The sequence below is a fragment of the Microplitis demolitor genome, chromosome 1, assembly GCF_026212275.2.
Source record: "Microplitis demolitor isolate Queensland-Clemson2020A chromosome 1, iyMicDemo2.1a, whole genome shotgun sequence".
NCBI classification, from domain to species: domain Eukaryota; kingdom Metazoa; phylum Arthropoda; class Insecta; order Hymenoptera; family Braconidae; genus Microplitis; species Microplitis demolitor.
This window is the reverse complement of record NC_068545.1, coordinates 16,158,168-16,185,001: the sequence shown is the minus strand read 5'-3', so window position 1 is coordinate 16,185,001 and position 26,834 is coordinate 16,158,168. Positions and strand designations below refer to the sequence as shown.

General features: G+C 28.2%; 4 protein-coding genes across 9 annotated transcripts; 2 read left to right on the top strand and 2 right to left on the bottom strand.

The window, feature by feature from the left end:
• The first annotated feature begins 9,024 nt into the window (after positions 1-9,024).
• On the top strand, positions 9,025-16,565 carry LOC103577788 (probable ATP-dependent RNA helicase DDX10). Its single transcript, XM_053737516.1, has 9 exons — positions 9,025-9,893; positions 10,196-10,387; positions 12,738-13,497; positions 14,492-14,675; positions 14,748-14,924; positions 15,024-15,262; positions 15,331-15,557; positions 15,716-16,101; positions 16,188-16,565. Exons 1-9 carry the CDS (start codon positions 9,786-9,788, stop codon positions 16,309-16,311), a joined length of 2,397 nt encoding a protein of 798 aa, XP_053593491.1. The 5' UTR covers positions 9,025-9,785; the 3' UTR covers positions 16,312-16,565.
• Positions 16,566-16,655: 90 nt separating this feature from the next.
• On the bottom strand, positions 16,656-18,361 carry LOC103577782 (isocitrate dehydrogenase [NAD] subunit gamma, mitochondrial). 2 transcript variants are annotated; one of them, XM_008558587.1, is made up of 3 exons: positions 18,291-18,361; positions 17,774-18,209; positions 16,656-17,683 (listed from the first exon to the last, which is right to left on the bottom strand). In XM_008558587.1, exons 2-3 carry the CDS (start codon positions 17,990-17,992, stop codon positions 16,745-16,747), a joined length of 1,158 nt encoding a protein of 385 aa, XP_008556809.1. In that variant the 5' UTR covers positions 17,993-18,209; positions 18,291-18,361; the 3' UTR covers positions 16,656-16,744. The 2 variants fall into 2 exon arrangements, with proteins under 2 accessions (XP_008556809.1, XP_008556810.1); XM_008558588.3 differs by having other exon boundaries at positions 17,774-18,226; positions 18,291-18,347.
• Positions 18,362-18,813: 452 nt separating this feature from the next.
• LOC103577781 (chromobox protein homolog 3) lies at positions 18,814-20,481 on the top strand. Of its 3 annotated transcripts, none has more exons than XM_008558586.3 (4): positions 18,814-19,014; positions 19,606-19,707; positions 19,803-20,043; positions 20,151-20,481. In XM_008558586.3, the coding sequence occupies exons 2-4, from the start codon at positions 19,612-19,614 to the stop codon at positions 20,375-20,377; spliced, it is 564 nt and encodes a 187-aa protein (XP_008556808.1). In that variant the 5' UTR covers positions 18,814-19,014; positions 19,606-19,611; the 3' UTR covers positions 20,378-20,481. The 3 variants fall into 3 exon arrangements, with proteins under 3 accessions (XP_008556808.1, XP_008556806.1, XP_008556807.1); XM_008558584.2 differs by lacking the exon at positions 18,814-19,014 and adding an exon at positions 19,046-19,326; XM_008558585.3 differs by lacking the exon at positions 18,814-19,014 and adding an exon at positions 19,392-19,499.
• Positions 20,482-21,257: 776 nt separating this feature from the next.
• On the bottom strand, positions 21,258-25,183 carry LOC106693107 (CCAAT/enhancer-binding protein zeta). 3 transcript variants are annotated; one of them, XM_014443967.2, is made up of 3 exons: positions 24,514-25,183; positions 24,022-24,127; positions 21,258-23,948 (listed from the first exon to the last, which is right to left on the bottom strand). In XM_014443967.2, the coding sequence occupies exon 3, from the start codon at positions 23,934-23,936 to the stop codon at positions 21,276-21,278; it is 2,661 nt and encodes an 886-aa protein (XP_014299453.1). In that variant the 5' UTR covers positions 23,937-23,948; positions 24,022-24,127; positions 24,514-25,183; the 3' UTR covers positions 21,258-21,275. The 3 variants fall into 3 exon arrangements, with proteins under 3 accessions (XP_014299453.1, XP_014299455.1, XP_014299454.1); XM_014443969.2 differs by having other exon boundaries at positions 24,622-25,183; XM_014443968.2 differs by having other exon boundaries at positions 24,903-25,183.
• Between the last annotated feature and the right edge of the window lie 1,651 nt (positions 25,184-26,834).

Genomic DNA, 26,834 nt, shown 5'->3' with positions numbered 1-26,834 from the left:
TTCGTTACTTCAAAAATTAATAATGAATGAAAAAAAAGTAATTTATAAACTTTCATGACGTTATCTTGTTGAGTATGTTTATAAAAAGGGCTTTAAGAAGCAAAAAATTTATAGATTAATTATTTAAAATTTTATACCGCCTTTTATTACAACACAAACCCGTAAAAAAAATGTTAATTAACAATTGAATAACTTTTTGAAAAATGGTGATACAACTTTCATTACCAAAAAATCATATTCTTTGAAGTGTCTAGATGACACCAGAATTTTTTCTGGCCAAAAAGATGGACGGTTAATTTGCTTAACGGTTTTTTGTTATTAACAATTGTAATTTTCTTGTCCAGAAAAAATCCAAACAATGTTTTCTCTAGAAGCCATTTCGGATCGTTTAAGCCATCAACCATATTTTTAGGAGACCTGTGACTATTTACCGTAGGTTTTCATCTTCTCGACTATACTAACAGTCATACCGTAGACTATACATTAGACACTGTATAGCCATCATACATAGACTATACATACAAATCTTACGACGATTTTCGAAAAATTCGGGAAGTAATTATTTTTACCTCGATTTTCGAAAATCGAGTTTTCATCAGATGTCGAAGTACTGAGGTCCTAGGAAGCTATTCTGACTATTTTCAGAATAATGTCCGAGTGCGTGTATGTGTGCGCGCGCGCGCGCGTGTGTGTGTATGTGTGTGTGTGTGTGTGTGTGTGTGTGTGCGTGTGTGTAAACTCTTTGTAACTTTTAAAGTAATGAACCGAATTAGATGGTTAAGGTGGCAATCGAAAGAGTTTGTTGGCCGTCAACTTTCCTAAAAATTTCAGATCATTTGATCAAGTAGACTCGAAAATATTGGCGAATTACGAAAAAAAAAAAATTTATTTTAGTTTTTTAGTGATTTCTCAGAAACTACTGTAACGATCGACTTGAAAATCTACTCAGCTCTAGAATTTGATAAAATGCGTCGATTGCCACCTTAACCATCAAAATCGGTTAATTCGTTCGCGAGATATCGCGGGAAAAAGAAATGCTAAAAAACGGTTTTTTTCTTCAAAAACAATGGCATACGAAAGTATTTTCGAGCTCGAAGAGCTCAAAAATGTGTTTACAATAATGATTTCGAGCTCAAGGAGCTCGAAAACACCGGGAAGTTTTGGGGCTGGCCCGCAGGGTCAACCGATAGACAGATTTTTTTTCTCGCCTTATGAACGTTTTTTGCCAGTTAGGATACCCCTCCGCAACGCCCCATAAGGAACTTCGTTCCCAAAATAAATCCAAAACTATAAAAGAGATCACCAGATATGAATAGGGGAGGGTGGGGCAGAGCGGCCCTCCTAAGCCAATTATTACTTTTTGTGGTTTTTAACTATCAGATCACTTTTGTCTTATTTCGAACAAATTTATAGACATTTTGCCGAAATTCTGGAAAAAAATTTTTTTTTTTGTGGGACAGAGCTGCCCCCTCCAAAAAATGATAAAAAGTTTTTTTTTTTTTTTTTTTTTTTAAATTGTTTTCATCATTAAGGATGTATTTCTTTCTCTTAACAACTATGTTTGGTTTCATATAACTCAAAAAAAATTATTTAAGTTGTGATAAATCGTTCCCCCTCGATTAGCTTAATTATTAATTATTATTTAATAACAAAAAAAAAAAAAGAACAATTCTATATTTCTTATTTGTAATTATTTTGAACCCTATAGAAACGTGTTTTTTGATTTTTTAAATTACAGATTATTCCGTATTATTTAAAAAATTTTATCAATTAAAATATAAATTATTATTTTCGAATATTTTTAGAGGCCAAATTTGCCCCAGTTATAGAGAATCATCCGAAAAATGGATTAACATATTAAATTTTTTTTAACTTGACGATAAAAATTTGAAAGAATTATTTTTTCAGAATCTTCGGCTGGTCCATTTTGCCCTAGGTGTAATAGGTTGAGCTAAAAATGCGGAAATATATCGGATTTATAGTAATTAGACAAAAAAAAAAAAATTTTTTTATGATCAAAATTTTAGGGGGGCCGCTCTACACCACCCACCTCTACGCAAAAATTTTAAAAATAATCTTGAGCTACGAATATAATTCAAACTTCATTTTTACTGAACAGACGGATTTCTCCTACATTGGAACGTCCTGGCCTTCTTATTGTTAATTAATAAGTTCTAAAAATTATTTTTTTGTATTTGAACCATTGAAAATATACCTCTCAGAATTTTGAGAAACATTTGGTTATAATAAATATTTGAAACAAAAAGATCTGTGAAATATTCACAAGAGAGCAGCACCGACCGACGTATTCTCGTATGAATTTTAAAAAACAGTGTTAAATGTATTTTCAAGTTACCATTCCAAATTTACTCTATCGGCAACAACCGACAATCGTAGCAGTCGGTAAAATTTTTGAAAATAGCAACAAAGTATACCTGGGCTGAAAATATAGAGTTGCTAAGCATTACGGACACAAACATACAAGGTCTACAAAAACTGCGGGGACGTAATATATTGGCAGCATTTAGTTGAAGGCTTAAACTTACTGTGTAGTTAAATCAAATTAGCTGCCGGTTACATTGATATTACTTATAACAAGTACACAATAAGCTTGACACTCAATACGCAAATCACATAAATATGTTGCGTTAAAATATCTATGTATTTATAAGTGAGAGATGATTTTTTTATAAGCTCTCTAAGTTACACGGCCATGAATAATACAAGACTCATCATAATGTAGGTGTATAGTATAAGAGATGATAAAAATCATAGTTCTTAAATCTATAAGAGATTTAATACATTGGTGCTGAAATTATAATGGTTCTCAAGTCAAATGCAGTAAAATATGCCAGTGTCCAAATTTAAAAGACTAAAAAAACCTCTATCTCAAATAGTCATTGAATTCTAAATACATCTGAAATAAATATCAAAGAAATTTAACGTTATAGGGAATATGTAACTACTGACATTTATTGACACAGCACTTAACTACCATTGTTGATAATTTAATGGTAACCGTAATTATAAAGCTGCTAAGCATTACGGACACAAACATACAAGGTCTACAAAAACTGCGGGGACGTAATATATTGGCAGCATTTAGTTGAAGGCTTAAAGCTACTGTGGAGTTAAATCGAACTAGCTGCCAATTGCATTGATATTACTTATGACAAGTACATAATTAGCTTGACACTTAATACATAAGTCACTTAAATATGTTGCGTTATAATATCTATGTATTTATAAGTGAGAGATGATTTTATATAAGCTTTCTAAGTTACACGGTCATGAATAATACAAGACTCATCATAATGTAGGTGTATAGTATAAGAGATGATAAAAATCATAGGTCTTAAATCTATAAGAGATTTAATACGTTGGTGCTGAAATTATAGTGGTTCTAAAGTCAAATGCATTGAAATATGGCAGTGTCTAAATTTGAAAGACTAAAAAAACCTCTATCTCAAACAATCATTGGAATCAAATACATGCGCCATAAATATCAACCGCTTCGTAGCTCTATAGGGAACAAACAGCAACTGACGTTCAGTAGCACTGTAGATAACTAGCTTTTAGGACAATTCGATGGCACCCCTACCCTAATAGGGGTGCCATCTTTTCGTCCTAACAACCAGTTCTTTCGAGTCGAAAAGTATTTCGATTGAATATTATTTCCGGTATAGTTAAGAGTCAAATGATGTTAATAATGACTGTATTTATTTCTAGTGGATGTTTGAGACAGATTTGTATTTAGTCAGTTGCATTTAATGTTGTTTCCTTTAAATACAGATGGCTGATAGTAACAGTACGAGATGGTGACTTAGTAATGTAGAAAGATGTCAAATTATGAACAGTTGTACATCGAACTGATGTTATGTATTTGCATACAGTGATTAAGTCGGACATAAAATGTTACATGTGTATTTGTTGCTATCATGAAAAATAGTCACTAATCTATTAAAAAAACGATAATTTAATGCATTAGTATTTTATACTTTTTTTAAAATGAGTCAAATAAATTGCGAGCAGTTTGCTGATAATGCCAGTTGAATTTTTGTCTAGCCTTATTTAAGTTTACAATAATTTCGAGTCAGCGATTGTATGTTGCCAACATACTTGGTAGCATCGAAAGTTGTAGCAAGTGGAGGTTTATGCTCGTGCGATTTAGTGGTAGCAGTATATTATACCAAATTAACTTTATACTAGAGTATACAGCGGTACCAACTTTTTTAATTTTTATATCTCTGAAGGTAAGGTAGATCTCGAAAGGTAACTCTAACATTATACGCGGGTAGGGATCGGAATAAGAAAATTTAAATTCATATAAAATTTCTATTAAAACATTTATTAACAAAAATAAAGACATTAAAATTTACGACTATCATTAAAAATTGTTATTTTGATAACTGTATTTTATATTTTCTTAAAAATAGATAATTTAATTAACATATTTTTTAATAATTTAAAATATTTTATTGTCATAATATAATTTTTACTTTATTTGAAAAATTTAATTATTTACACATAAGTTACATAACAAAAATCTGGGCGTCGGTTGACCCTGCGGGCCGGCCCCAAAACTTCCCGCTGTTTTCGACCTCAAAGAGCTCGAAAACATTAGTGTAGATATATTTTCGAGCTCTTCGAGCTCGAAAATGCTATCACATGCAATTGTTTTTTTATGATCTTTTCAAGCTCTAACAAGTTACCTGTTATGCTGAAGTTTGAAAATTTAAGAATCGAAAATCATCAATGAAGCGGTTTTTAAAATTTAGTTCCTGATTATGTTCAGTAAAATAAGTGTATTGAGGCAGAAATCAATGTCAGGGATCAAAATCAAGATTTAAATAAGTTTTGACTCATGTAAGAAACAATAAAATATGAAATATCCGATAAAAATATTAAAAACTACGTTTTATCGATTTTTTTGTTGATAATATGATTTAAACTAAAAACCAAGTTCGATGACATTATATGATCAAAAGAAACTATAAAAAAGATGAGTTGGTATGATATCAGGTACATTTTAGTATGTTATATTGTGATTTATCCGGAACAAATAACATAAAATATTATTTTTTTAACATTTCAACGCCGATATCTTTCGAAGTAATCAATTGATTTTGATAGTTGACAAGGCAATCGACGCGTTTTATTGAGTTCTAGAGCTGATTAGATTTTGAAGTCGATCGGATAAGTTGTTTTTGAGAAATCAATAAAAAACTAAAAAAAAAATTTTTTTTTTTTTCGTAATTCTCAAATATTTTCAAGTCTATTCAATCAAATAATCTGAAATTTTCAGGAAAGTTGATGGCCAACAAGTTCTTTCAATTGCCACCGCAACCGTCCAAATCGATTTATTAGTTCAAAAGTTACAAAGAGTTTACACACACACACACACACACACACACACACACACACACACACACACACACACACACACACACACACACACACACACACACACACACACACACACACACACACACACACACACACACACACACACACACGCGCGCGCGCGCACGCACACACACACACACACACACACACGCGCGCGCGGACATCATTCTAAAAATAGTCAGAATAGCTTCATAGGACGTCAAAACGTCGACATCTGATGAAAACTCGATTTTCGAAAATCGGGGTGAAAACAATAACTTCCCGAAATTTTTGAAAATCGTCGATTTTCTTAGCGGGAAGTTAAAAAATAATAGTTCATTGAAAAAAAGAAAATTATAAATTAAAAAATAATTAATTTACTAATTATATCAATATTATTCAAATAAAATATTAGTCTTCACTCTCTATCCATAAATAATAAATAAATTATTTAAAGAAAAAAAAAAAGTTCGGCAACAAAATGCCCAACATTATCAAAAAAATTTACTTAAATCATTCCTTTAACGATACAAAAACATAAAATAAATTTCACAAAGTGTAACATTTTAATTTCTTAAATTATTCGATTTGGCGTGAAATACGCTAGAATTGAACACTCTCCAAAAAAAGTCTCTTATCGCTTTTTGATACATCCATTCTTTTAAAAGTTATTTAAGCTTGATGTCTAATTTATATTAAATTTTCAGATGTTTTAACTTTTCCGGCGAAACTATCAGACTTATTACAAAGTATAATGAAACCTTCTTTGTAGACAATTTTATTCTCTAAGAACTATTTCTAATGAAGTTTTTCGGATTCCGCATTGTTTTCTACTTCTTTATATTTTAATGTCAAGCACGTAAAAAAATAGTCTTCTGTTCGATTTTAAAAGCTTGGCATAAAAACGAAAATAACTAGGAAACAATGCGGAATTCGAAAAAACTTTATTGGAATTAATTTGTAAGGCATAGAATTGTCTAAAAAAATGTGCCGTGATATTTTGTGATAAATCTGATACTTTCGCCAAAAAAATGACAAAATTCTGAAAATTTAATTTAAATTCGACTTCACGCTCAAATGCTTCACCGGTTAACTCAAATTTCCATGGCTTATTAGCTAAGAGTTATTTTAGAAAATCTATTGGAAATACATCAACCGGTGAAGCATTTGGCTGCTTAGCCAAGCTAATGAAGTTAATCTGTTAAATTAGCTAAGCTGACGAGCGAGCCAGCTAATTAGCCTACTTAACTTTTTTAATCGGTTATGCTGATTTAGATGTGCAGTCCTACTAGCTAACAATTCGCCGTAGGAAAAATCTGCAGACATAATTTTGTTGAGAATTGAATGCTCTACAAGAAACGTAATCTATCATTTTTTTTTTATAAATCCAATTATTCGAAAGTTATTTGAGCGTGAAGTCGAATTTAAATTAAATTTTCAGAATTTTGTCATTTTTTTGGCGAAAGTATCAGATTTATCACAAAATATCACGGGACATTTTTTTTAGACAATTCTATGCCTTACAAATTATTTCCAATAAAGTTTTTTCGAATTCCGCATTGTTTCCTAGTTATTTTCGTTTTTATGCCAAGCTTTTAAAATCGAACAGAAGACTTTTTTTACGTGCTTGACATTAAAATAAAAAGAAGTAGAAAACAATGCGGAATCCGAAGAACTTCATTAGAAATAGTTCTTAGAGAATAAAATTGTCTACAAAGAAGGTTTCATTATATTTTGTAATAAGTCTGATAGTTTCGCCGGAAAAGTTAAAACATCTAAAAATTTAATATAAATTAGACATCAAGCTTAAATAACTTTTAAAAGAATGGATGTATCAAAAAGCGATAAGAGACTTTTTTTGGAGAGTGTTCAATTCTAGCGTATTTCACGCCAAATTGAATAATTTAAGAAATTAAAATGTTACACTTTGTGAAATTTATTTTATGTTTTTGTATCGTTAAAGGAATGATTTAAGTAAATTTTTTTGATAATGTTGGGCATTTTGTTGCCGAACTTTTTTTTTTTCTTTAAATAATTTATTTATTATTTATGGATAGAAAGTGAAGACTAATATTTTATTTGAATAATATTGATATAATTAGTAAATTAATTATTTTATAATTTATAATTTTCTTTTTTTCAATTAACTATTATTTTTTTGTTATGTAACTTATGTGTAAATAATTAAATTTTTCAAATAAAGTAAAAATTATATTATGACAATAAAATATTTTAAATTATTAAAAAATATGTTAATTAAATTATCTATTTTTAAGAAAATATAAAATACAGTTATCAAAATAACAATCTTTAATGATAGTCGTAAATTTTAATGTCTTTATTTTTGTTAATAAATGTTTTAATAGAAATTTTATATGAATTTAAATTTTCTTATTCCGATCCCTACCCGCGTATAATGTTAGAGTTACCTTTCGAGATCTACCTTACCTTCAGAGATATAAAAATTAAAAAAGTTGGTACCGCTGTATACTCTAGTATAAAGTTAATTTGGTATAATATACTGCTACCACTAAATCGCACGAGCATAAACCTCCACTTGCTACAACTTTCGATGCTACCAAGTATGTTGGCAACATACAATCGCTGACTCGAAATTATTGTAAACTTAAATAAGGCTAGACAAAAATTCAACTGGCATTATCAGCAAACTGCTCGCAATTTATTTGACTCATTTTAAAAAAAGTATAAAATACTAATGCATTAAATTATCGTTTTTTTAATAGATTAGTGACTATTTTTCATGATAGCAACAAATACACATGTAACATTTTATGTCCGACTTAATCACTGTATGCAAATACATAACATCAGTTCGATGTACAACTGTTCATAATTTGACATCTTTCTACATTACTAAGTCACCATCTCGTACTGTTACTATCAGCCATCTGTATTTAAAGGAAACAACATTAAATGCAACTGACTAAATACAAATCTGTCTCAAACATCCACTAGAAATAAATACAGTCATTATTAACATCATTTGACTCTTAACTATACCGGAAATAATATTCAATCGAAATACTTTTCGACTCGAAAGAACTGGTTGTTAGGACAAAAAGATGACACCCCCTAATAGCACAGTTTGCTTTAGCATAAGTTGACTTTACAAAAGTTTCCTTGAAGTTTTCGTCAAATGTCCGTCAACTTCGGACTTTTCCGTTTTTTACAACAATTTGTATGCAACTGGCTATTCAATTTGACGTAAATTTACTAGCCGAATTAGAATGCAAGTTCACTTCAAAGTTGACTAGAAAAAAGTTGTCGTCAATTTTCAGGCAAATTTTATGTCAATTTATTGTTAATTTGACTTGAAAAATTGTAAAGCATTTTTTTTACCGTCAAATTGTAGACAAGTTACCTCTAAGTTAAAGAAAAATTAGCCGCAAATTGTTCTTTTTAACTTTTACTGCCAAATTGTCAGCAAATTTCAGGCAATTTCAATGTCAAATTACTGTCAATTTCAAAAGCCTTAGCGGCTATTAGGGTATCGAACGCCTTAATTATTTTACCAATGGAGGCTCCCGGCCACGTAGGTATTACCAGGCAACGCGCGGGCAGACGAGCTAGCGAAACAGGCAGTAAACAACGGGCATAGGACATAGGACCTTTCACCCGATTCCCTACAGAAATCTAGTGGAATGAAGCAAAGCCTCTGCCAACGATTTTGCTACTGAAAAACTAAAAGAAGACGGAAGAAATAAAGGTGCTCTCTACTTTAGCAAAATTTACAAAGAATCAAAGAAGAACTGGTTTCGCAAGTACAACTTTCCTAGAGAAATCACAACTACCTTTATCAGGATGCGTCTCAATCACTACAACCTTAACTACAGTCTCCATGGGAAAAATCTCACAGAATCCCCAATTTGCCCCTGCGGCTCATCTAATCAGAACCTAAATCATGTCTTCTTCTGATGTCCGGACTACCAATTACAACAAGAAACACTGCTAAAAATACTAAGCAAACTCTACAATCCTACACCAACAGACGTCATTCCACTATTAGCGAATCCATCAGCGAAGATTGCCTACATACTCTGTAATTTTCGCAAAAAGTGCAACCTCAAAATTTAATTACTGAATAAGGAAGAGTCCAGCATATGACATCTACCGGAGGGAACACGCTCACAAACAGCATCAAACGGCCGAGTGGAGAAACACCCAGGCCTCAAAATATCTATAGATATCTACCTACCAATGGAAGCTATAGAGGATAGTAACTCTACCCTCAATAGTTTCACCTCGATAGTAAAAAATCTTAACCTCTTTGGCATAAAATTAAAAAAAAAACGTGGAAGCACCGTTTTATTAATGTTGATGATATTGACAATTGAATAACTTGTATGATTGTGTACTTATTTATAAATTAAAAAGCAAAAATGGCTAAAATTTCGAATAAGCACAGGAAAAAAACAAAAATAATAATTAAAAAAAATTCAAAGCCTGAAAGTATTTTAATTAAACAACTCACGGCTATGTATGATAAGGTAATTATTTGATTTAAATAATTTATTTAATTTTTAATTTTTAAAATATGCAAATTTGAACTTTTAAATTGTTTAAATAAAACAATAAATGTTTATCAATAAATTCGAAATTTGCGTAACATAAGTATTTTATCATTCTTCAATGTATATTTTACAATTAAATAATTATTGGAGTGGATTTATCATAACATAGACTTAATTATTCAGAAAAAATTGATAAATTATTAGTTTAGTTAGTGTTTATTACTATTTATGATATTGGTATAATTGCAAAATATCAATACATGATTATATGATTGTAGATTGATGAAGCAAATATTAAAACGTTTTCTGACCTACCATTATCTATACAAACACAAAAAGGATTGGCTGAAACTGGTTACAAAGTACCAGCGGACATTCAAAAACAATGTATTGGTGTAGCACTTCAAGGGAAAGATATTTTAGGTGCTGCAAAAACTGGTAGTGGAAAAACTCTTGCTTTTCTTATTCCGGTATGTATTTTAACAGTAAATTAAATTTGTAGCTCTGAACACATTCTGCTTTCAACTCTGCTCTAAAACAATTCAATATTAAATCAAGAAATGTACTCGGAGCAAGAAGCCGAACATAACTTTTCGAAATAATCATAAGTTTTCTAATATTCGGTTTGGATTTTGAATTTAAAATTTTAAATTAAGATAAAACCGACTTTTATCACACAGAAACTGATTGCACGGATGTAATTAAACACAGAATTCGTTAACAGATCGAAATTGCACAAAGACTGTTCTTACAGATATGAATTGCACAAACGTAATTTATATTTTATTTATTACAATTAGGTATAAATATCTTTATTAGACTGTTTCAAATTAGAGGACTATTTTTATTTTTTTGATGAACATTGAAAAATCGAAAGGGTATCTTAAAATATGGTGACAGTTAAAATTTGAGCTCTTAATTTGATATTTAGAGGTGGCTGTTGATAATTTTCGATTTTTCATTTAGTAACATGGAAAAAAATACATAACTTCCGAAAAAATCAAGATACAAAAAATCTTTCATTTTAAACATTCCGTAGCAATTTTACTGATCAACAAAAAAGGTCTTCTGTGAATTTTGCATAAATTCAACCATTCACAAAATATCCGACGTCCAAGTTTGATAAGATTCGAAGAACTTGTTTTTGCTCGTTCTGAATTTTATACCATGTCAACTAATGAGAATACGGAAATTCTCAATACAGTTTTTTGTAGGAAATTGAATGCTCTACAAAAAAAGTCTCTTATCATTTTTTGATAAATCCATCTGTTCAAAAGTTATTGGAGCTTGAAGTCAAGTTAGAGTAAATTTCGAGATCTTTTTACTTTTCCGGTGAAACTATCGGACTAATCATAAAATGCCATAGAATCTTTTTTGTAAACAATTGTATTTCCTAAAAATTATTATCGATAAATTTCTTTCAAATTCTGCAATGTTTTCTAGTTATTTCAATTTTAATGCCAAGTTCTTAAAATCTATCAGAACACTATTTTTTTAAGAACTTGGCATTAAAATTGAAATAACTAGAAAACAATGCAGAATTTGAAAGAAATTTATCGATAATAATTTTTAGGAAATACAATTGTTTACAAAAAAGATTCTATGGCATTTTATGATTAGTCCGATAGTTTCACCGGAAAAGTAAAAAGATCTCGAAATTTACTCTAACTTGACTTCAAGCTCCAATAACTTTTGAACAGATGGATTTATCAAAAAATGATAAGAGACTTTTTTTGTAGAGCATTCAATTTCCTACAAAAAACTGTATTGAGAATTTCCGTATTCTCATTAGTTGACATGGTATAAAATTCAGAACGAGCAAAAACAAGTTCTTCGAATCTTATCAAACTTGGACGTCGGATATTTTGTGAATGGTTGAATTTATGCAAAATTCACAGAAGACCTTTTTTGTTGATCAGTAAAATTGCTACGGAATGTTTAAAATTAATTAATGTAACGGAACCTAAGTTCACCTCCGCCATCCGGAAGCCGAGGCCTCGCCCTTTTGGGCATACTCGCGCTGCGCAAATCCCCTATTTTCCACCATAATATTATAAGAGCGAAACATTGAGCAAGCTCAATATTGGCGGATGTTATAACCCTTAGGATCGGAGATCCTTTGCATGTGGGTGCCGAACCAACAGCCACTACGAGTCCGACCTCAAATGGGCCCATGCACTCCTACCGTCTCAGGAAATAAAGAGACACTTGGTCGAAATGGGGCTTGGAATGGGCCCCCCATAGTACTAATTTCATGTATTGGTCGACATACCACAGTTGGTCGAGAGGGGACGTGGTCTCTTCCCCTGCACGGAATGTTTAAAAAGAAAGATTTTTTGTATCTTGATTTTTTTGGAAGTTATGTATTTTTTTCCATGTTACTAAATGAAAAATCGAAAATTATTAACAGCCACCTCTAAATATCAAATTAAGAGCTCAAATTTTAACTGTCACCATATTTTAAGATACCCTTTCGATTTTTCAATGTTCATCAAAAAAATAAAAATAATTCCCTAATTTGAAACAGTCTAATCTTTATACAATTAGAAAAATAATAATTACGTTTGTGTAATAAAATAATAAGTGCAATCTATATCTGTGCAATTTTATTGTGTGTTGATAAATTATATGATAGAGGCCGGTCCTCCACTTGTGATAAATTATAAAAAATTATCTACAATATTTATCAATAATTTATTTACGAATATTTAAAACTTTAAATTATTTGATTCGATTATTTTAACTCGATAATTATTTGTATAGAACTCATATTGTATAAATTAATGAAATATGTATTATAGTAATTATTAATATTTTCAGGTAATTGAATGTTTGTATCGTGAACAATGGTCAGCATTGGATGGATTAGGTGCATTGATAATAACTCCTACACGAGAATTAGCTTATCAAATTTTTGAGACTTTGAGAAAAATAGGAAAATATCATAATTTTTCCGCTAGTTTAATTATTGGTGGCAAAGATTTAAAATTCGAAAGAAATCGTTTAGAACGTTGTAACATTATTATTGGTACTCCAGGAAGAATTCTTCAACACATGAATGAAAATGCAACATTGAGTTTTGATAATATGAAAATACTTGTTCTGGATGAAGCTGATAGATGTTTAGATTACGGTTTTCAATTAAGTATTGATGCTATTATTGAATTTTTACCAAAAGAAAGACAGACATTATTATTCTCAGCTACTCAAACTAAAAAAGTTAAAGATTTAGCTAGATTAAGTTTAGAACACCCAGTTTATATTTCAATTCATGAACACACAAAATATGTTACGCCAGAAAATTTAAGACAAAATTATGCTGTTTGTAATATAAATGATAAATTAGCAGTGCTTTGGTCGTTTCTTAAACAACATCAAAATCAAAAGATTATTGTATTCTTTTCAACTTGTAAACAAACAAAATATATGTATGAAGCTTTCTGTAAATTGAGACCAGGAATCGCTTTGACAGCCCTTTATGGTACCATTCATCAATTAAAACGAATGAGTATTTATGAAAAATTTTGTAAAACAAAAAGAGCTGCACTTTTTGCAACAGATATTGCTTCTCGTGGATTAGGTAAGTAAAATTATATTTAAAGTGATCCCAGCAGTTATTCTATGTTATATAATCTCAGATAACTGATCTCACCAACAATTGATTCCTTAATACATAATAATGTAATTTAACAAAATAAAAGATACAAATAGATGATGTCCTGATTCATGGTGGCCACATTTCTGAAAAACCTGGAAATGTCGGGAAATTTCGTCAGAAAGCTGGAAAAATTTTCACTTTCTTTCTTTTGACTGATGAAATCCGACAAATTTTATTTTCTGTCAAAACTGTTCAAAAAGTGACGCAGTAGGAATGCGATTGTAATACTATCTTGAAAAAAAATTAGTAGAAATTGATTCCAATAGCGAAAAAACGAAGCAGTTAGAATTAAAAAGGCTGGTAGAAAAAAAAGTCTTAGTAGAAACCAATCGTCAGGATCTTCAAGCTATTAAAATGCATATTGACAAGTTAAGAAAACAAAAACATTAAGTGTATACATAAGTATAGAACTAATAAGTTTCACTATATTTATTATTGGCGTACTTCATGAATACTTTATTACTATTCTATAAAATGTTCTTATTTCTAAAAATGATTCTAGTGAAAATGAAAAATTTTATTATAGAGTATGTTATATAAAAAAATGGATTTAAAATAAAAAATTATTCATTTCATAAATAAAAAAAAAATAATGAACATTGACAAATAATGAAATAAAGTTTCATTTAACGACAATGATTGATTATTGATTAGACTGACTTATACTATTTTATTTTAAATTAAATAAATATTTCCAATGATTTTATATTGCTACATATAGTCAGGGAATTTTTGAATTATTTAACTGGAATACCTGGAAAAGTCAGGGAATTTCAATCTCAAAAATCTGTGGCCACCCTGTGATTGGTGGAATCACTTATCGGAAATCAATTGTCATGAAACCATATTTGACACATGCGTTTTTGATAAATTATTATTATACCGATAAAAAAAAATTATTTACTTTTTTCGTTAGATTTTCCTGGTGTTCATTGGGTAATACAAATGGACTGTCCAGAAGATACTGATCAATATATTCATCGAGTTGGTAGGACAGCACGATTTCAATCTGATGGTCAATCTCTTTTAATTTTATTACCTAAAGAATTGAAAATGGTTGATAAACTTATTGAAAGAAAAATTCCGATAAATAAAATCAAGTAACGTAAATTAAATTTTAATTATCTGAAAGTATAATTTAAATAATAATAAAAAATATTTTTCTACTTTAGTATTTCGGAAAATTATCTATTTTCTCCGCATCGAAAACTTGAATCATTTCTTGCAAGAGATGTAGAACTAAACCAATCAGCTAAAAGAGCCTTTTATTCTTATATTAAAGCCGTAGACAAGATGAAAGATAAAGAAATATTCGATGTCAAGTCACTAGACACCGATGCATATGCTATGTAATTAAATTTTTTTCTTTATTCAAATTTGAAGATTTTTTTTTTTTTTTTTTTTTTTTTTTTTCAATTATTAAATGACAAATATTTATTTTAATACAGATCGCTGGGTTTAGCTATTGCTCCTAAAATCCGATTTGTAAAAAAAAGAAATAATAAAGAAAATAAAAATGAATCTAATAAAATAGAAAGCAAATTATCAGCAGATGAATCTAATGACGATACAAACGAAAATAATAATGAAGATGAAAAAGAAAAAAGTAGTGATGAAAATCAAAATTTATCAACAAAAAATAATAGAAAAATAAATGATTCAAATAGTGAAGCTTTTATTAACCATGGTAATTGTTAATAATAAAAAAACTAATATTTTAATGTTATTATAATTAATTTTATTTATTTATTATAGATGATAGTGATGATGATGATGATAACTTTTTGACAATAAAGAAAAAAAACGTTCAGATTGAAGACGGTGATCCTGATGAATTTGCAGAAGATTTTAATGATACACCAATTGATATTCAAATAAAGCCAAAGAAAAAAAAAGTTATTACTAAAGCCGCTGCTGCGAAAAAAATTCTTCATAAAAAAATTATTCCCAACAAAAAGACAATATTTGATGAAGAAGGAAAGGTGATAAGAATTTATCATTATTTTTATTATGTCAATATTGTTATATAAATGATAATATTTGAATATATAATTATCTTATATCTTACATAAACATTATAAAGCAATATATATATATATATACTGGATTAATTAAATTAAATATTCTTTTTTCTTGTCAGGAAGTAATTGATGCGACAAAATCGAAAGTATCTGAACTTGCAAAGCAACATGAAAATGAGGATGTTTCAGGAATCGATATTGAATTATCGAAAAAAATATTACGTGAAGAAGATAAAATTGATAAACAACGATTTAGAGAAAAAGTCAAAGAAAAACATCGGGAATTAAAGCGTAAACTTAAAGAACTAAAAAATAAAAAAGATAGTGATGATGAAGACGAGACATCATATCATGAAGAAGATAAACGAATTACGGATGACAGTGAAAGTGAATTTGAATCTGGTGGTCCAGATATATCATTTTTACCTGATCCTGATAAGATTTATGGTCCCAAAAAAGATTCATGTGATGATGAAGACGATGAATCTGATGAGCCTATTTACAGGTAAATAAATAAATTTAAATAATTGAGTGACATTTAATTGATAGACAAAGCAAATAATAAATAATAATTTTTTTTTAATTCAACAGAGCGCCGAAACGAAAATTATTGACCCAAAATGATGTAAAAGAAAAAAGATCTAAATTAAAAATACCGAAAAATAGTGATTTACTTGCAACAGAGGAATTGGCATTGCAATTATTGCATAATTAAATTAATATATTAAATTTATTTTATATTATTTTTTATTCTGAATAAATAAATCATTAAAAAAAATGTGTATATTAGTTAGATAAAAGATATCTAAAATAAATAATAAATAACTTTTTTAATAAATTAATGCTCTTATTTTATCTACATTAATTAATTAAATGATAATGCGCACATTACAAAGCATTTTGTTATTATTGATAATATATATTAACAAACTGTACAAGAAGAATTGACATTTTTAAATACACGAGTTGACGTCTCATGATTAAAATCTACAGAGCAACATTATGATACATTATTTTATTAATCACATATGATAGTTAAATAAATATCAGTACGAAATAAAGATTTTAAAATTTTTTATAATTAATTTTAAAAACGAATGACTAATTTATATATCATGTGTCATTTTTGTCCTTGACTAATCAGATCTTTAATTTACTGCAATTTTAATATGGTTCAAAATACTATCGACGACCTCCCGGCTCGTTGCATTACCACCAAGATCAGCCGTGTGAATACCAGAATTAATTGTTTTATTAATGGCAGTTTGAATTATGGTAGCATGTTGTTTGTGGCCAAGATGACGTAACATATCAACAGCAGCATTTAACATTGCTATTGGATTAGCAATATTTTTTCCAGCAATTTTAGCACCAGTATTACGAGTACCGGGTTCAAAAACAGTATATTGATCACCAAAATTTTTACCGGCAAGTAATCCAGCACCTCCAAGTAATCCACAAACTACATTAGATACGATTGCGCCATATAAATTTGTTGTTAAAATAACATCAAATTGGTGAGGATTTGATACAAGTTGCATACATGTATTATCAATAATCATATTATCATGAATAATTTCAGGATAATTTTTTGCAACTTCTTTTGATACTTCTAAAAATAATCCATCAGAAAGTTTCATAATATTTGCTTTATGAACGGTTGTAACCTTTTTTCTACCATTACGTTTAGCATACTCAAAAGCATAACGTGCTAAACGTTCAGAATTTGATCTTGTTATGATTTTCATACTTTCAACAACTCCATCAACACTTTCATGTTCCAACATAGCATACTCTCCTTCAGTATTTTGACGTACTATAACGATGTCAATATTTTTCTGACGTGAATTAACACCCGGATAAGAAACACAATGAACGACATTTACATACAAATCAAGTTCATTACGTAAAGCTACATTACGAGAAAGTACTCCAATTTCTCTACTTCGTGTTTCAATATTACCTTTCAATGCAACTCCATTACGTCTTATCGAAGTAATAGCATACTCAAGATCATCATTATTGTCTGCATTTGGATCAATGTCAATGTCTTCAAAGTCAACTGGTACTCCAGCATAGCTGAAAATCTGATAAGAAAATTTAATAAAATATTAAAATATTATCATTTAATTTATTATTATCATTATATAGATACTTAAATAATTAATTAATTATACCTCTTTAACGTAACCCATAAGTTCAGGTCCAATTCCAGCACCAGGTAACAATGTAACTGTATGACGACCACCGTAATGAGCTTTAGGAATAGGCATTACTTTTTTAATAGCTGGTGTTTTATGTTGAATTTCGAATGCAGACAATGATGCCGCGCAACGATGTATTTGCGGTGTAATTGATTTTGATTGAATATATCTTACCAAAGAACGTGCTGCCATTTTTTATTATTTATTTATTAATTAACAATGTATTATATATTATATCATATAAATAATAATAAATAATTATTAAAGACTATGAAAAGTTACTTAAGATACTGCTTTAATTATATTAGCAGTGTCTATTTTAACAATAACCCAAAGACCTTGCCAGACACTTTTACTCTTGTGCTCCATAAAATTATTTTACGTGTGTGTGGTAGAGAACTCGAAAAACCTCCAACATATATAATACTTTTATTTAAACGTTAATTACAGTTTACTATTTTACCGATTGAGTCATTGTTGCAATACATACTTTTCTTGCAGCGGCCAAGTCCTTTGTATAAAGTTACTTTTATTTTATTTTTTTCCTTCGGTAAGTAACACCTGAAAACATAATCACACATTTATTCTAACTTAAGTCTGATTTACAATAAATTTAATTTAAATAATTATTATTAATTTACTATTTATTTATTATAATTTAAAATAATATTTTTAATTATTTAAAAAATAATAACATACCTATTATATTGTCACGCAATAACATAAAATTTAAATTGTTACGCATGCGTTAATAAATGACGTAATTTCTAGTGAATTTATTTATTTTCTTAGTGTAATTAAATGAAAGATAAAAAATAATTAAAGTTAAAAATGATTAAATAATTAAATTAAATATAAATTTTATATAATTTACTAATAAGTTGAAAAATTTTTAATAATTTAAAATGATATATAATTCTAAATAAATATATTATTAAAAATTAAAGTGATAAATTTAGGGTATTATTTAATAATAGTGTTGGCAACATTGTGATTTTTGCGGCAAGAGACACACCAAATGAGACGCTAAAACTCATGAAACTGAAACCTGTAAAGTTCCAATCCAGATTCCAGATCAGACAATACACTTACGGCGTCGTTATTTTGTAAAAAAAAAAAAATCTTCCGTTTATTAATTATTAATAATAATTGTGTATAGTTTATAATATACCAAATAAGTGTTTTTTATTTCAAATATTGACTAAAAAAAATTCGTAAGCATCTATTGTTAATAATTTTTAATAATTATATATACATAGACATGTATATATATGTGTATGTATGTATGTATATATATATACATAAAGTTGGTTGTTGAAAAAAAATTTAGAAGCTTCCCGGCCATTTTACCGCCATTTTGCCCACTCATTAATTCTACATTAGATATCGTTTTTTTTTATTACTAACAATCTGTAGTAAATTGAATATTTTCATACCTGTATTATAAATTTTATTAAATTTATAAGTATTGTTTATTTCAATATTCACCAGTAGTATCAAGTTTTACAACAATGAAAAAAGTTCAAGTAAGATATTTTTTTTTCTTTTTTTTTTCTTTTTTTTTTTTTTCTTTTTTTTTCTAAATTCACCGGTTACTCATTTGTTTCCGCGTTGTTGGTTATGAATGTAGCTTTCAATTTGTCGGAAAATAATATCAAATTAAACTTTTACCAGTATTGTAATTTTTATGTGCCCTGTAGTTAGTATACAGTAGCCATTTATTTTGTATTTACATATATACATATGTATATATATATATACATATAGATAAATAAATATATTTTTTTTATTGCTTTCATATTTAGAAAAGAATGAGCAAGTCCAAGGAATCTCCATCTTCTGACAACGAGGCTGAAGAAGAATTCAGCGTCGAGAAAGTTCTTGATAGACGAGTTGTTAAGGGCAAGGTATATTTTTGTTAATCTTTAATAAAATTAAATTATAAATTTTATTTTGTTTATTTATGTAAATTAGCATATTTTGGTAATTGTTAATTTTTTAGGTTGAGTATTTTCTTAAATGGAAAGGTTACTCAAACGACGAAAACACCTGGGAACCCGAAGAAAACTTGGATTGCCCTGACTTGATCGCCCAATTTGAGGAACAGCGCAAAAAGAAAGAAGCTGCTGCCAGTAACAAACGGCATGAAGAAAAAGATTCAAAGAAACGAAAAAGTTCAAGTACTCCGACACCAACTCACGCCAAAAAAAAGATGACAGATGACAAAGACAAAAAACCTGAAGGTATGTTAATTTATAGGTAACTAACTAACTAAATAAATAAATTTAAAAAGCTGAAAGTTGTAAATTTTATTTTTTTCTTACTTTATTTAAACTTTTTTTTTTTTTAGGATTTGACAGAAACCTTGAACCTGAACGTATCATCGGTGCTACTGATTCAAGTGGAGAACTTATGTTCCTTATGAAGTGGAAAGGTACGGAGGATGCTGACCTAGTCGCAGCACGTGTTGCCAATGAGAGGTGTCCACAAATCGTCATTAAATTTTACGAAGAAAGACTAACATGGCATAGCCCGACGCATGATGAAGAGGGTTCCAACAAACCTGATCCTGAGTAGCACTCAGATTATCGATTTTACACAGCACTTTAAAATATGTCACATTTAGTAATCTCAAATAATAAAAATAAAGAAAAAAAAATAAATATAAGATAAAAAGACAAGAGATTATTCATTTGAATTAATGTTGAGATATGAGAGATTACTAGACAAAAATCGTTATTTTCTATGGTTTACTTTAACTTAAATAAGTATAAGACTTTTTAGTGTAATGTGGTAATGTCATTATTAGTTTATCTAATAAATACAACACTCAAATATTTTCATAATTAACAATAGTATTTTACTTTATTTTTAGTTTTATTTTTGGTTATGCGCACATCGTTTATATGTAATAAGAAAAAATGAACCAACAGCCACATGACACATTTAAATATTCATAACAATATATGACAAATTGAATAGTTTATATTTGTAAGTCTTTATCACAAAAACAAAAAAAAAAGTTTCATTATAAGAAAAGATGAATACAGTAGAATTAAACATTTAAAAAATCAGTTAAAATTCAATTTTAAAATGTTATTTAATTGTCGAAATCTTATAATATTCTGATTAATGTTACAAAAATTCGTTTGTATTTAATATTACAGTCTACTGTACAAAATTATAATAAACAATTTCAAAATACTTTTGATTAGTAATTTTATCTATTTATGATGTTTTAAGTCATAGTAAATTTTACATTCAAATATATCAAAATAACGATTTCCATAAAATATTTTACTGAGTATTAATTAAGTTTTCAAATTTTTAATTAAAAATATTAAAAGTTGAGTCTAGTATTAATTTTAAAAAATCATTCTCTTTTTTATTTTTATTATTAAATAAAATCATTGTTTAAATTCAATAATCAATAAAATATGTAATAACAGTCTTTAAATAAAGTATTTTTATTTATTTAATTTCTTTTTTTAAATTTTTTTACATTTTTACGAGACACAGCGCCAGATTCAGTAAATTTAAATTTTTTTATACCGCCAAACTTGCCAGAAATTTTTTTATTTCTTTTTATCTCCCAGTCCAATTGTTTAACACTGGCCCCATCAACATCACTCATTACATTTGAACTACCTTGTTTCTGTTTAGATCGTCCTTGCTGTTCAAGTATTTCAGCAAATTTTTCTGCTGACATAAATACATTATCATCAATTTTGTGTTTTAATTTCTTCTTTTTATCTTTCAAATTTTTATTTTTCTTCAAAACGGATTGTACTGATTTTTTCAGAGCAGTATTATTATCATCATCATCATCATTATCGATAAATTCCATATCACTTGCATCATCATCATCTACATCCATGTCACTCATATTTTCAAAGTCTTCATCATTCATTGATTCATCTTCATCAAAATCATCATCAATTTCATCATCATCTTGTCCATTGTCAGAGTCATCATCACTTTCATCATTCGATCGTTTTTTATTTTTCTTAAATGATCCAAGATCTCCAGCAATATCTAATTCCTCAAAATCTTTATCACCATTAAGTTTATCCAATAAATAATTAAATTCCTCGCTGTTAATACTATCATTATCACTATCATCACCATCTTCTTTCTTAACAATATTTTTAATTTCATTTTTCTTATTAAGATAACGATATAAAAACAATTCATCAACAGGAATACGTTCTTCTCTTTCATTTAAATATGCATGGCTATCAATCGGAACCGAACGTATTCCTTTTGGTATATATTTAGCCCTTACTGAAAGTGGATCATTACTTTTAGCTTTTTTTTCTTCCAATTTTTTCGGATTCTTAAATACATATCTATCTAAAAATCTCATCAAGGTTAAATCTTCCAGTGGATCACCCGTATAATTTATAACTTTTCCTTCGATAATATTACGAGCGAATAAAGCAACACTTGGATGAAAATGATTCGAAAGAGCAATAAGTTCAACAACTGGAGATTTAATTGCTCCTGATTTTAATGGATTTATAGAAAATGGATCATAAAATAATGTATTATCTTGTTCAATTTTAATATCTGTTATAGATTTTTCATTAGTATCATCAGTACTTGTAGAATCAAAAATGACATTAGGTAAAATAATATTAGCTTGTGATTTTTTATTTCCATTATTTTTTACTGTTAATTTATTTTTTTCTTCAGTATCGTCTTCATTATCATCATTATTTTTATCTTCATTTTCATTATCTTCAGTTTTAAGTGGAACTGTACTTTTAAATAAAATCTGTTTTAAATCTTTTCTTGATTGCAAAATCTGTAATATAATGTACAAAGTAGCACATATCATACAAGCCGGAAAATATGAACAAATTTGTAATACTCTTTTAACAAAAGCATAAAGCCGTGTTACACTTTTATCATTTTTCATAGCTTTAAATAAAAGATTTAAAAAAACAGCACCTTTTTTAGCAGAACCAATTTGTGGATCTAATAATTTACCATACAATGCTGTATAAAATCTACGTTCTTGTTGTACATCATTTTCAACAACTTGATAAAGCAAACTAAGAGCATTAAGAGAAACATTAAATGAACCAACATGAACAACTTTATAAACGGAATCAATATGATCATTTATTTTAATTGTTTCTTTATTAGCAAAAGGATAAGCCCGATTAACGCCAGTTAAAATAGCTGCCATCATTTTACTATCAGGTTCACCTTTTTTTAAACATGCTTTAAAAAATGCAAAATATACGTCTATTAAATTTGTCGCTGTCTCTGAATCTTCACGACTTAAAACAAATTGTGTAAGTAAACTTATTGCATAATATTGAGCATGATGATTTATATTTTTTCGGAATAATAATTTTTCTAATTCTCTTAGAACAATTATTTTCATATTTGGATGCTCCAACAAAAGATTATTTAGACAAAAAATAACTTTAGAAGCAACTTTAGATTTTGGATCACCTATTTTATTCACTAACAACAAAAGAAGTTGATGTTCTTGTTCAGAATTACCGATTAATAAATCAGTCATTATAGAAATTGCTTGTTCACGATTAGTATCAATGGTATCTGATGCTACTACTGATAAATATGTGATAAATTTTTCATATTGTTCACGTAATTGATCTTCAAAATACCAGTAAGCGAGTAATTTTTTAGTTTGACCATCCCTATTAGTTATTGTAGATTCATTTGATGCTGCAATTTTATCTAAATTTTGTTCTTCAAATTTTAAAAGCTTGTATTGAGGATGAAGTAAATCAGATAAAAAAAGATCACGTAAAGATGTAATCAATATATTACTGTGACTATGTCTAGAACCTTTAACTTGTGAAACAAGATTAATTAATCGACTGAGATTATATTTTGGATTTTCTTGAATAAAAAGAATATTAGCTCCTATTTTATCAGCATTTGTACCACTTGATGCTGCTGTTTTTAACCAATTATACTCTGAATCTCTTACAGTTGATTTTTTCATTTGAAATCCAGCTGTCTCTGCATCCAAATGTTTTTTAGCATCTTCTTTTAATTTTATTACTTCAAAATCACTACGAGAATGTTTACAAGGTTTACTTTCTTTCGGAAATTCACTGTACCATTTAGTTTCGTTACTATTTGATTTAATCATTGTACTGTTAATCTGAAATTATAAATACATAAAATTACATTTACATAAAAATAAAAATCGATATTATTAAGCATTATCTACTTACTTCTTAAATAAAAAAAATATTTAATAATTAAATTTTCTAAGTGCTTATTCAGACCAAATGAAAATTCGTGTGGGTTCAATTAAATTCATATAGGTTGTAAACAATACTAAAACAGTTAAATAAATAATTAATGAATTAAATTAAATTTTAATAATAATAATAATAATAAAAAAGAAAAGATATTTAATTATTTAAACATAAATAAATAAAAATATCATCAATAAAATAACATGGACTTTTTTTTTTAATTAAATAATAATGATAATAATAATAATAATAATAATAATAATAATAATGTTGATTGATTGATTGTTTTAAAAAATAAGAAATTAAAATATTATGAAATTTTTCCACAAAATAAATAAGAACTTGTAATTTGACTATATGTATTAGTTGAATTTAACAATAAAAATAATAATAAATAAATAAGGGATAGAAAATATAGTAAACAGGATATAGGAAAATTGAAACTGTTCTAATATGAGTACTTACTTTGAAATAAATTGTTATTTTATCAAAGAAATAAATATTTGATACATGTATACATGTATAAATAAAATTTAGTTGTATATACTGTAAATATATGATATAAATTAACACCTGTTTATTAATCGTAGCAAGCAACCTATATATTTAAACAAAACTTTGAGGTTAATTCAAGACGAAAAATAACCACGTGTTTTACTGTTGCAGCAACACAATCAATTGATCTAATAATCGACTTTTTTAGTTTCAACAATCGATTGTTTTCTACCGATAGTATCTGCTTCGATTAATCAATAGAAAATCGATTAAATTTTCTAAATACGATTATTAAAAATCAACTTTTTTCTTTAATAATTTCGTAAATTAATATCTACAATAATTTTCAATTAATTTACCGTGTTAGCCAAGGTTTCTCGTCCAAAAGTTGGTATTCATTAATTTGCGACCAACTTGATGACAAGTTGTCGACAACTCTAGCTTTTGCAGCTTTTGGCTACAAGTTACCGCCAACTTTCTGAGAAAGTTGACGCCAGGGAAGAGCCGCAATTCGAAAGCAGGTTTCTTAGAAAATTTAAGGCAACTTGCCGTCAACATTGGATTTCCAACTTTTGCTACCAACTTTCTCAGAAAGTGTCTATCAACTTTGGAAGTATCAACTTTAGCAGCCAACTTGGCGTCTAGTTGCGCCTGTTAGTTTGACGCCAGTTTCTCGCCAATTTGGTTATCAGGGTAGATGTCGCTATAAGTAAATACTGATGAATAAAGATGTCTTTTTACCATTTGAGTAGAGATGTTTAAAATAGGTGTTGTATTTGTCCCATTTGTTTAGCTGTATTAGTCAAATAATTTTTATAATGTTTGAATTAATAACTTCAAAAAGCAAATGTTTTCTTTATGGAGGGTAGAGGTACCTCTACCGCCTCTACCCTCCATAATTTCAGTTCCGTACAGTGCTGCCAGAGTGTACGATATTTTTACCCCCTCTTGAGGCGAAATAGCATTGCCTGTAATGGCAGGAGGGGGTAAAAATATCGCACGCACGTTCTGGCAGCGCTGGTTCCGTATATTTGGCAACGTTGAGAATAAAATTCTACTGTGAAAACTTACTCATCGGTTTATATCATTTGCAGTGCAATAAAATTGTTAGTTGAACTATTAATGCATTAATTATCTGCAGATGCAACATGTTGCATGCATCGCACGTTTTTCGATTAAAATTTTTCAAGTATTTTCATAACTATTAAAAATTCACAATCATAACATTTCAGGACTATCAATAAAAAGTTCGGAATCTGTCTGTGGTTTTAAATCTTCATGAGGATCAGAAAAATTATTTTATACTCTTTAGTCCGTTTTTAAAACGATGAGTGTAAATTTAGCAGACATCAGACAAATTTTAAATTATAAATAAATAGAATAAATAATTAAAAAAAATGTTTATAAAAAATGCACTTATTAATTTTATAATTTTCTAAATACCCATTTTTTAAAAATTTATTTCTATTAATTATTTACTCTATTTATTAATAGTTTTACATTTGTCTGATGTCTGCTGCATTCGCACACTCATTTAAAAACGTGATACATTAAACATTTTTTTTTATTTCGATAATTATTTAATATTTAGGTTTTAGTAATTCTAGGGGTGTGCGAATATTCGAATTTACGAATTATTTGACAAGAATCGAATCAAATTATTCGAGTTTCGAATCAAATAGTTCGAATTATTTGAATAGTTTGAACTATTCGAATAATTATCCTTTGCTTTTAAACTAACCGATTTCGATCGAAAAGTTATCCTGTTCGAGTTATTTGACTTAATTGGAACTTTTTTTTCATAACTCATTACTAAAATAATAAAAATTTGACTGAAAAACCATTTTTGTGAAAAAAAGTGACATCTGGCCATACTCGGAAAGTAAAGGTATATTTTTTAGTTTAGTTCGAAAATTCCTTTTGACATAAATTAAACAAGCTTCAATTTCCATTATTAATATTGTGGTTTTGATCATTTTCTTTTTTTTTTTTTTGAAAACTTTTTAACTTGAAAAATTGTAAAAATGTCGACAAGAAGTTTAATGTGAGTTTAACTCTGGATAACTTTTAAATCAACAATCGTATATGTAAAATTTAACATATTCATCTTTTAGCTTATTAAATAAGCTTTTATTTTGACTACCATAACATTGTTCAATGATATGTGTCTTTCATTTACTACAGAGTTTTAACCATATGGGTATAATTCAAATAATACACGGTAAAATTTCGCGGGGTAAATACTTATCGCAGAAGGGCATATATTAAAAATTTTAGAAAATTTTATCATA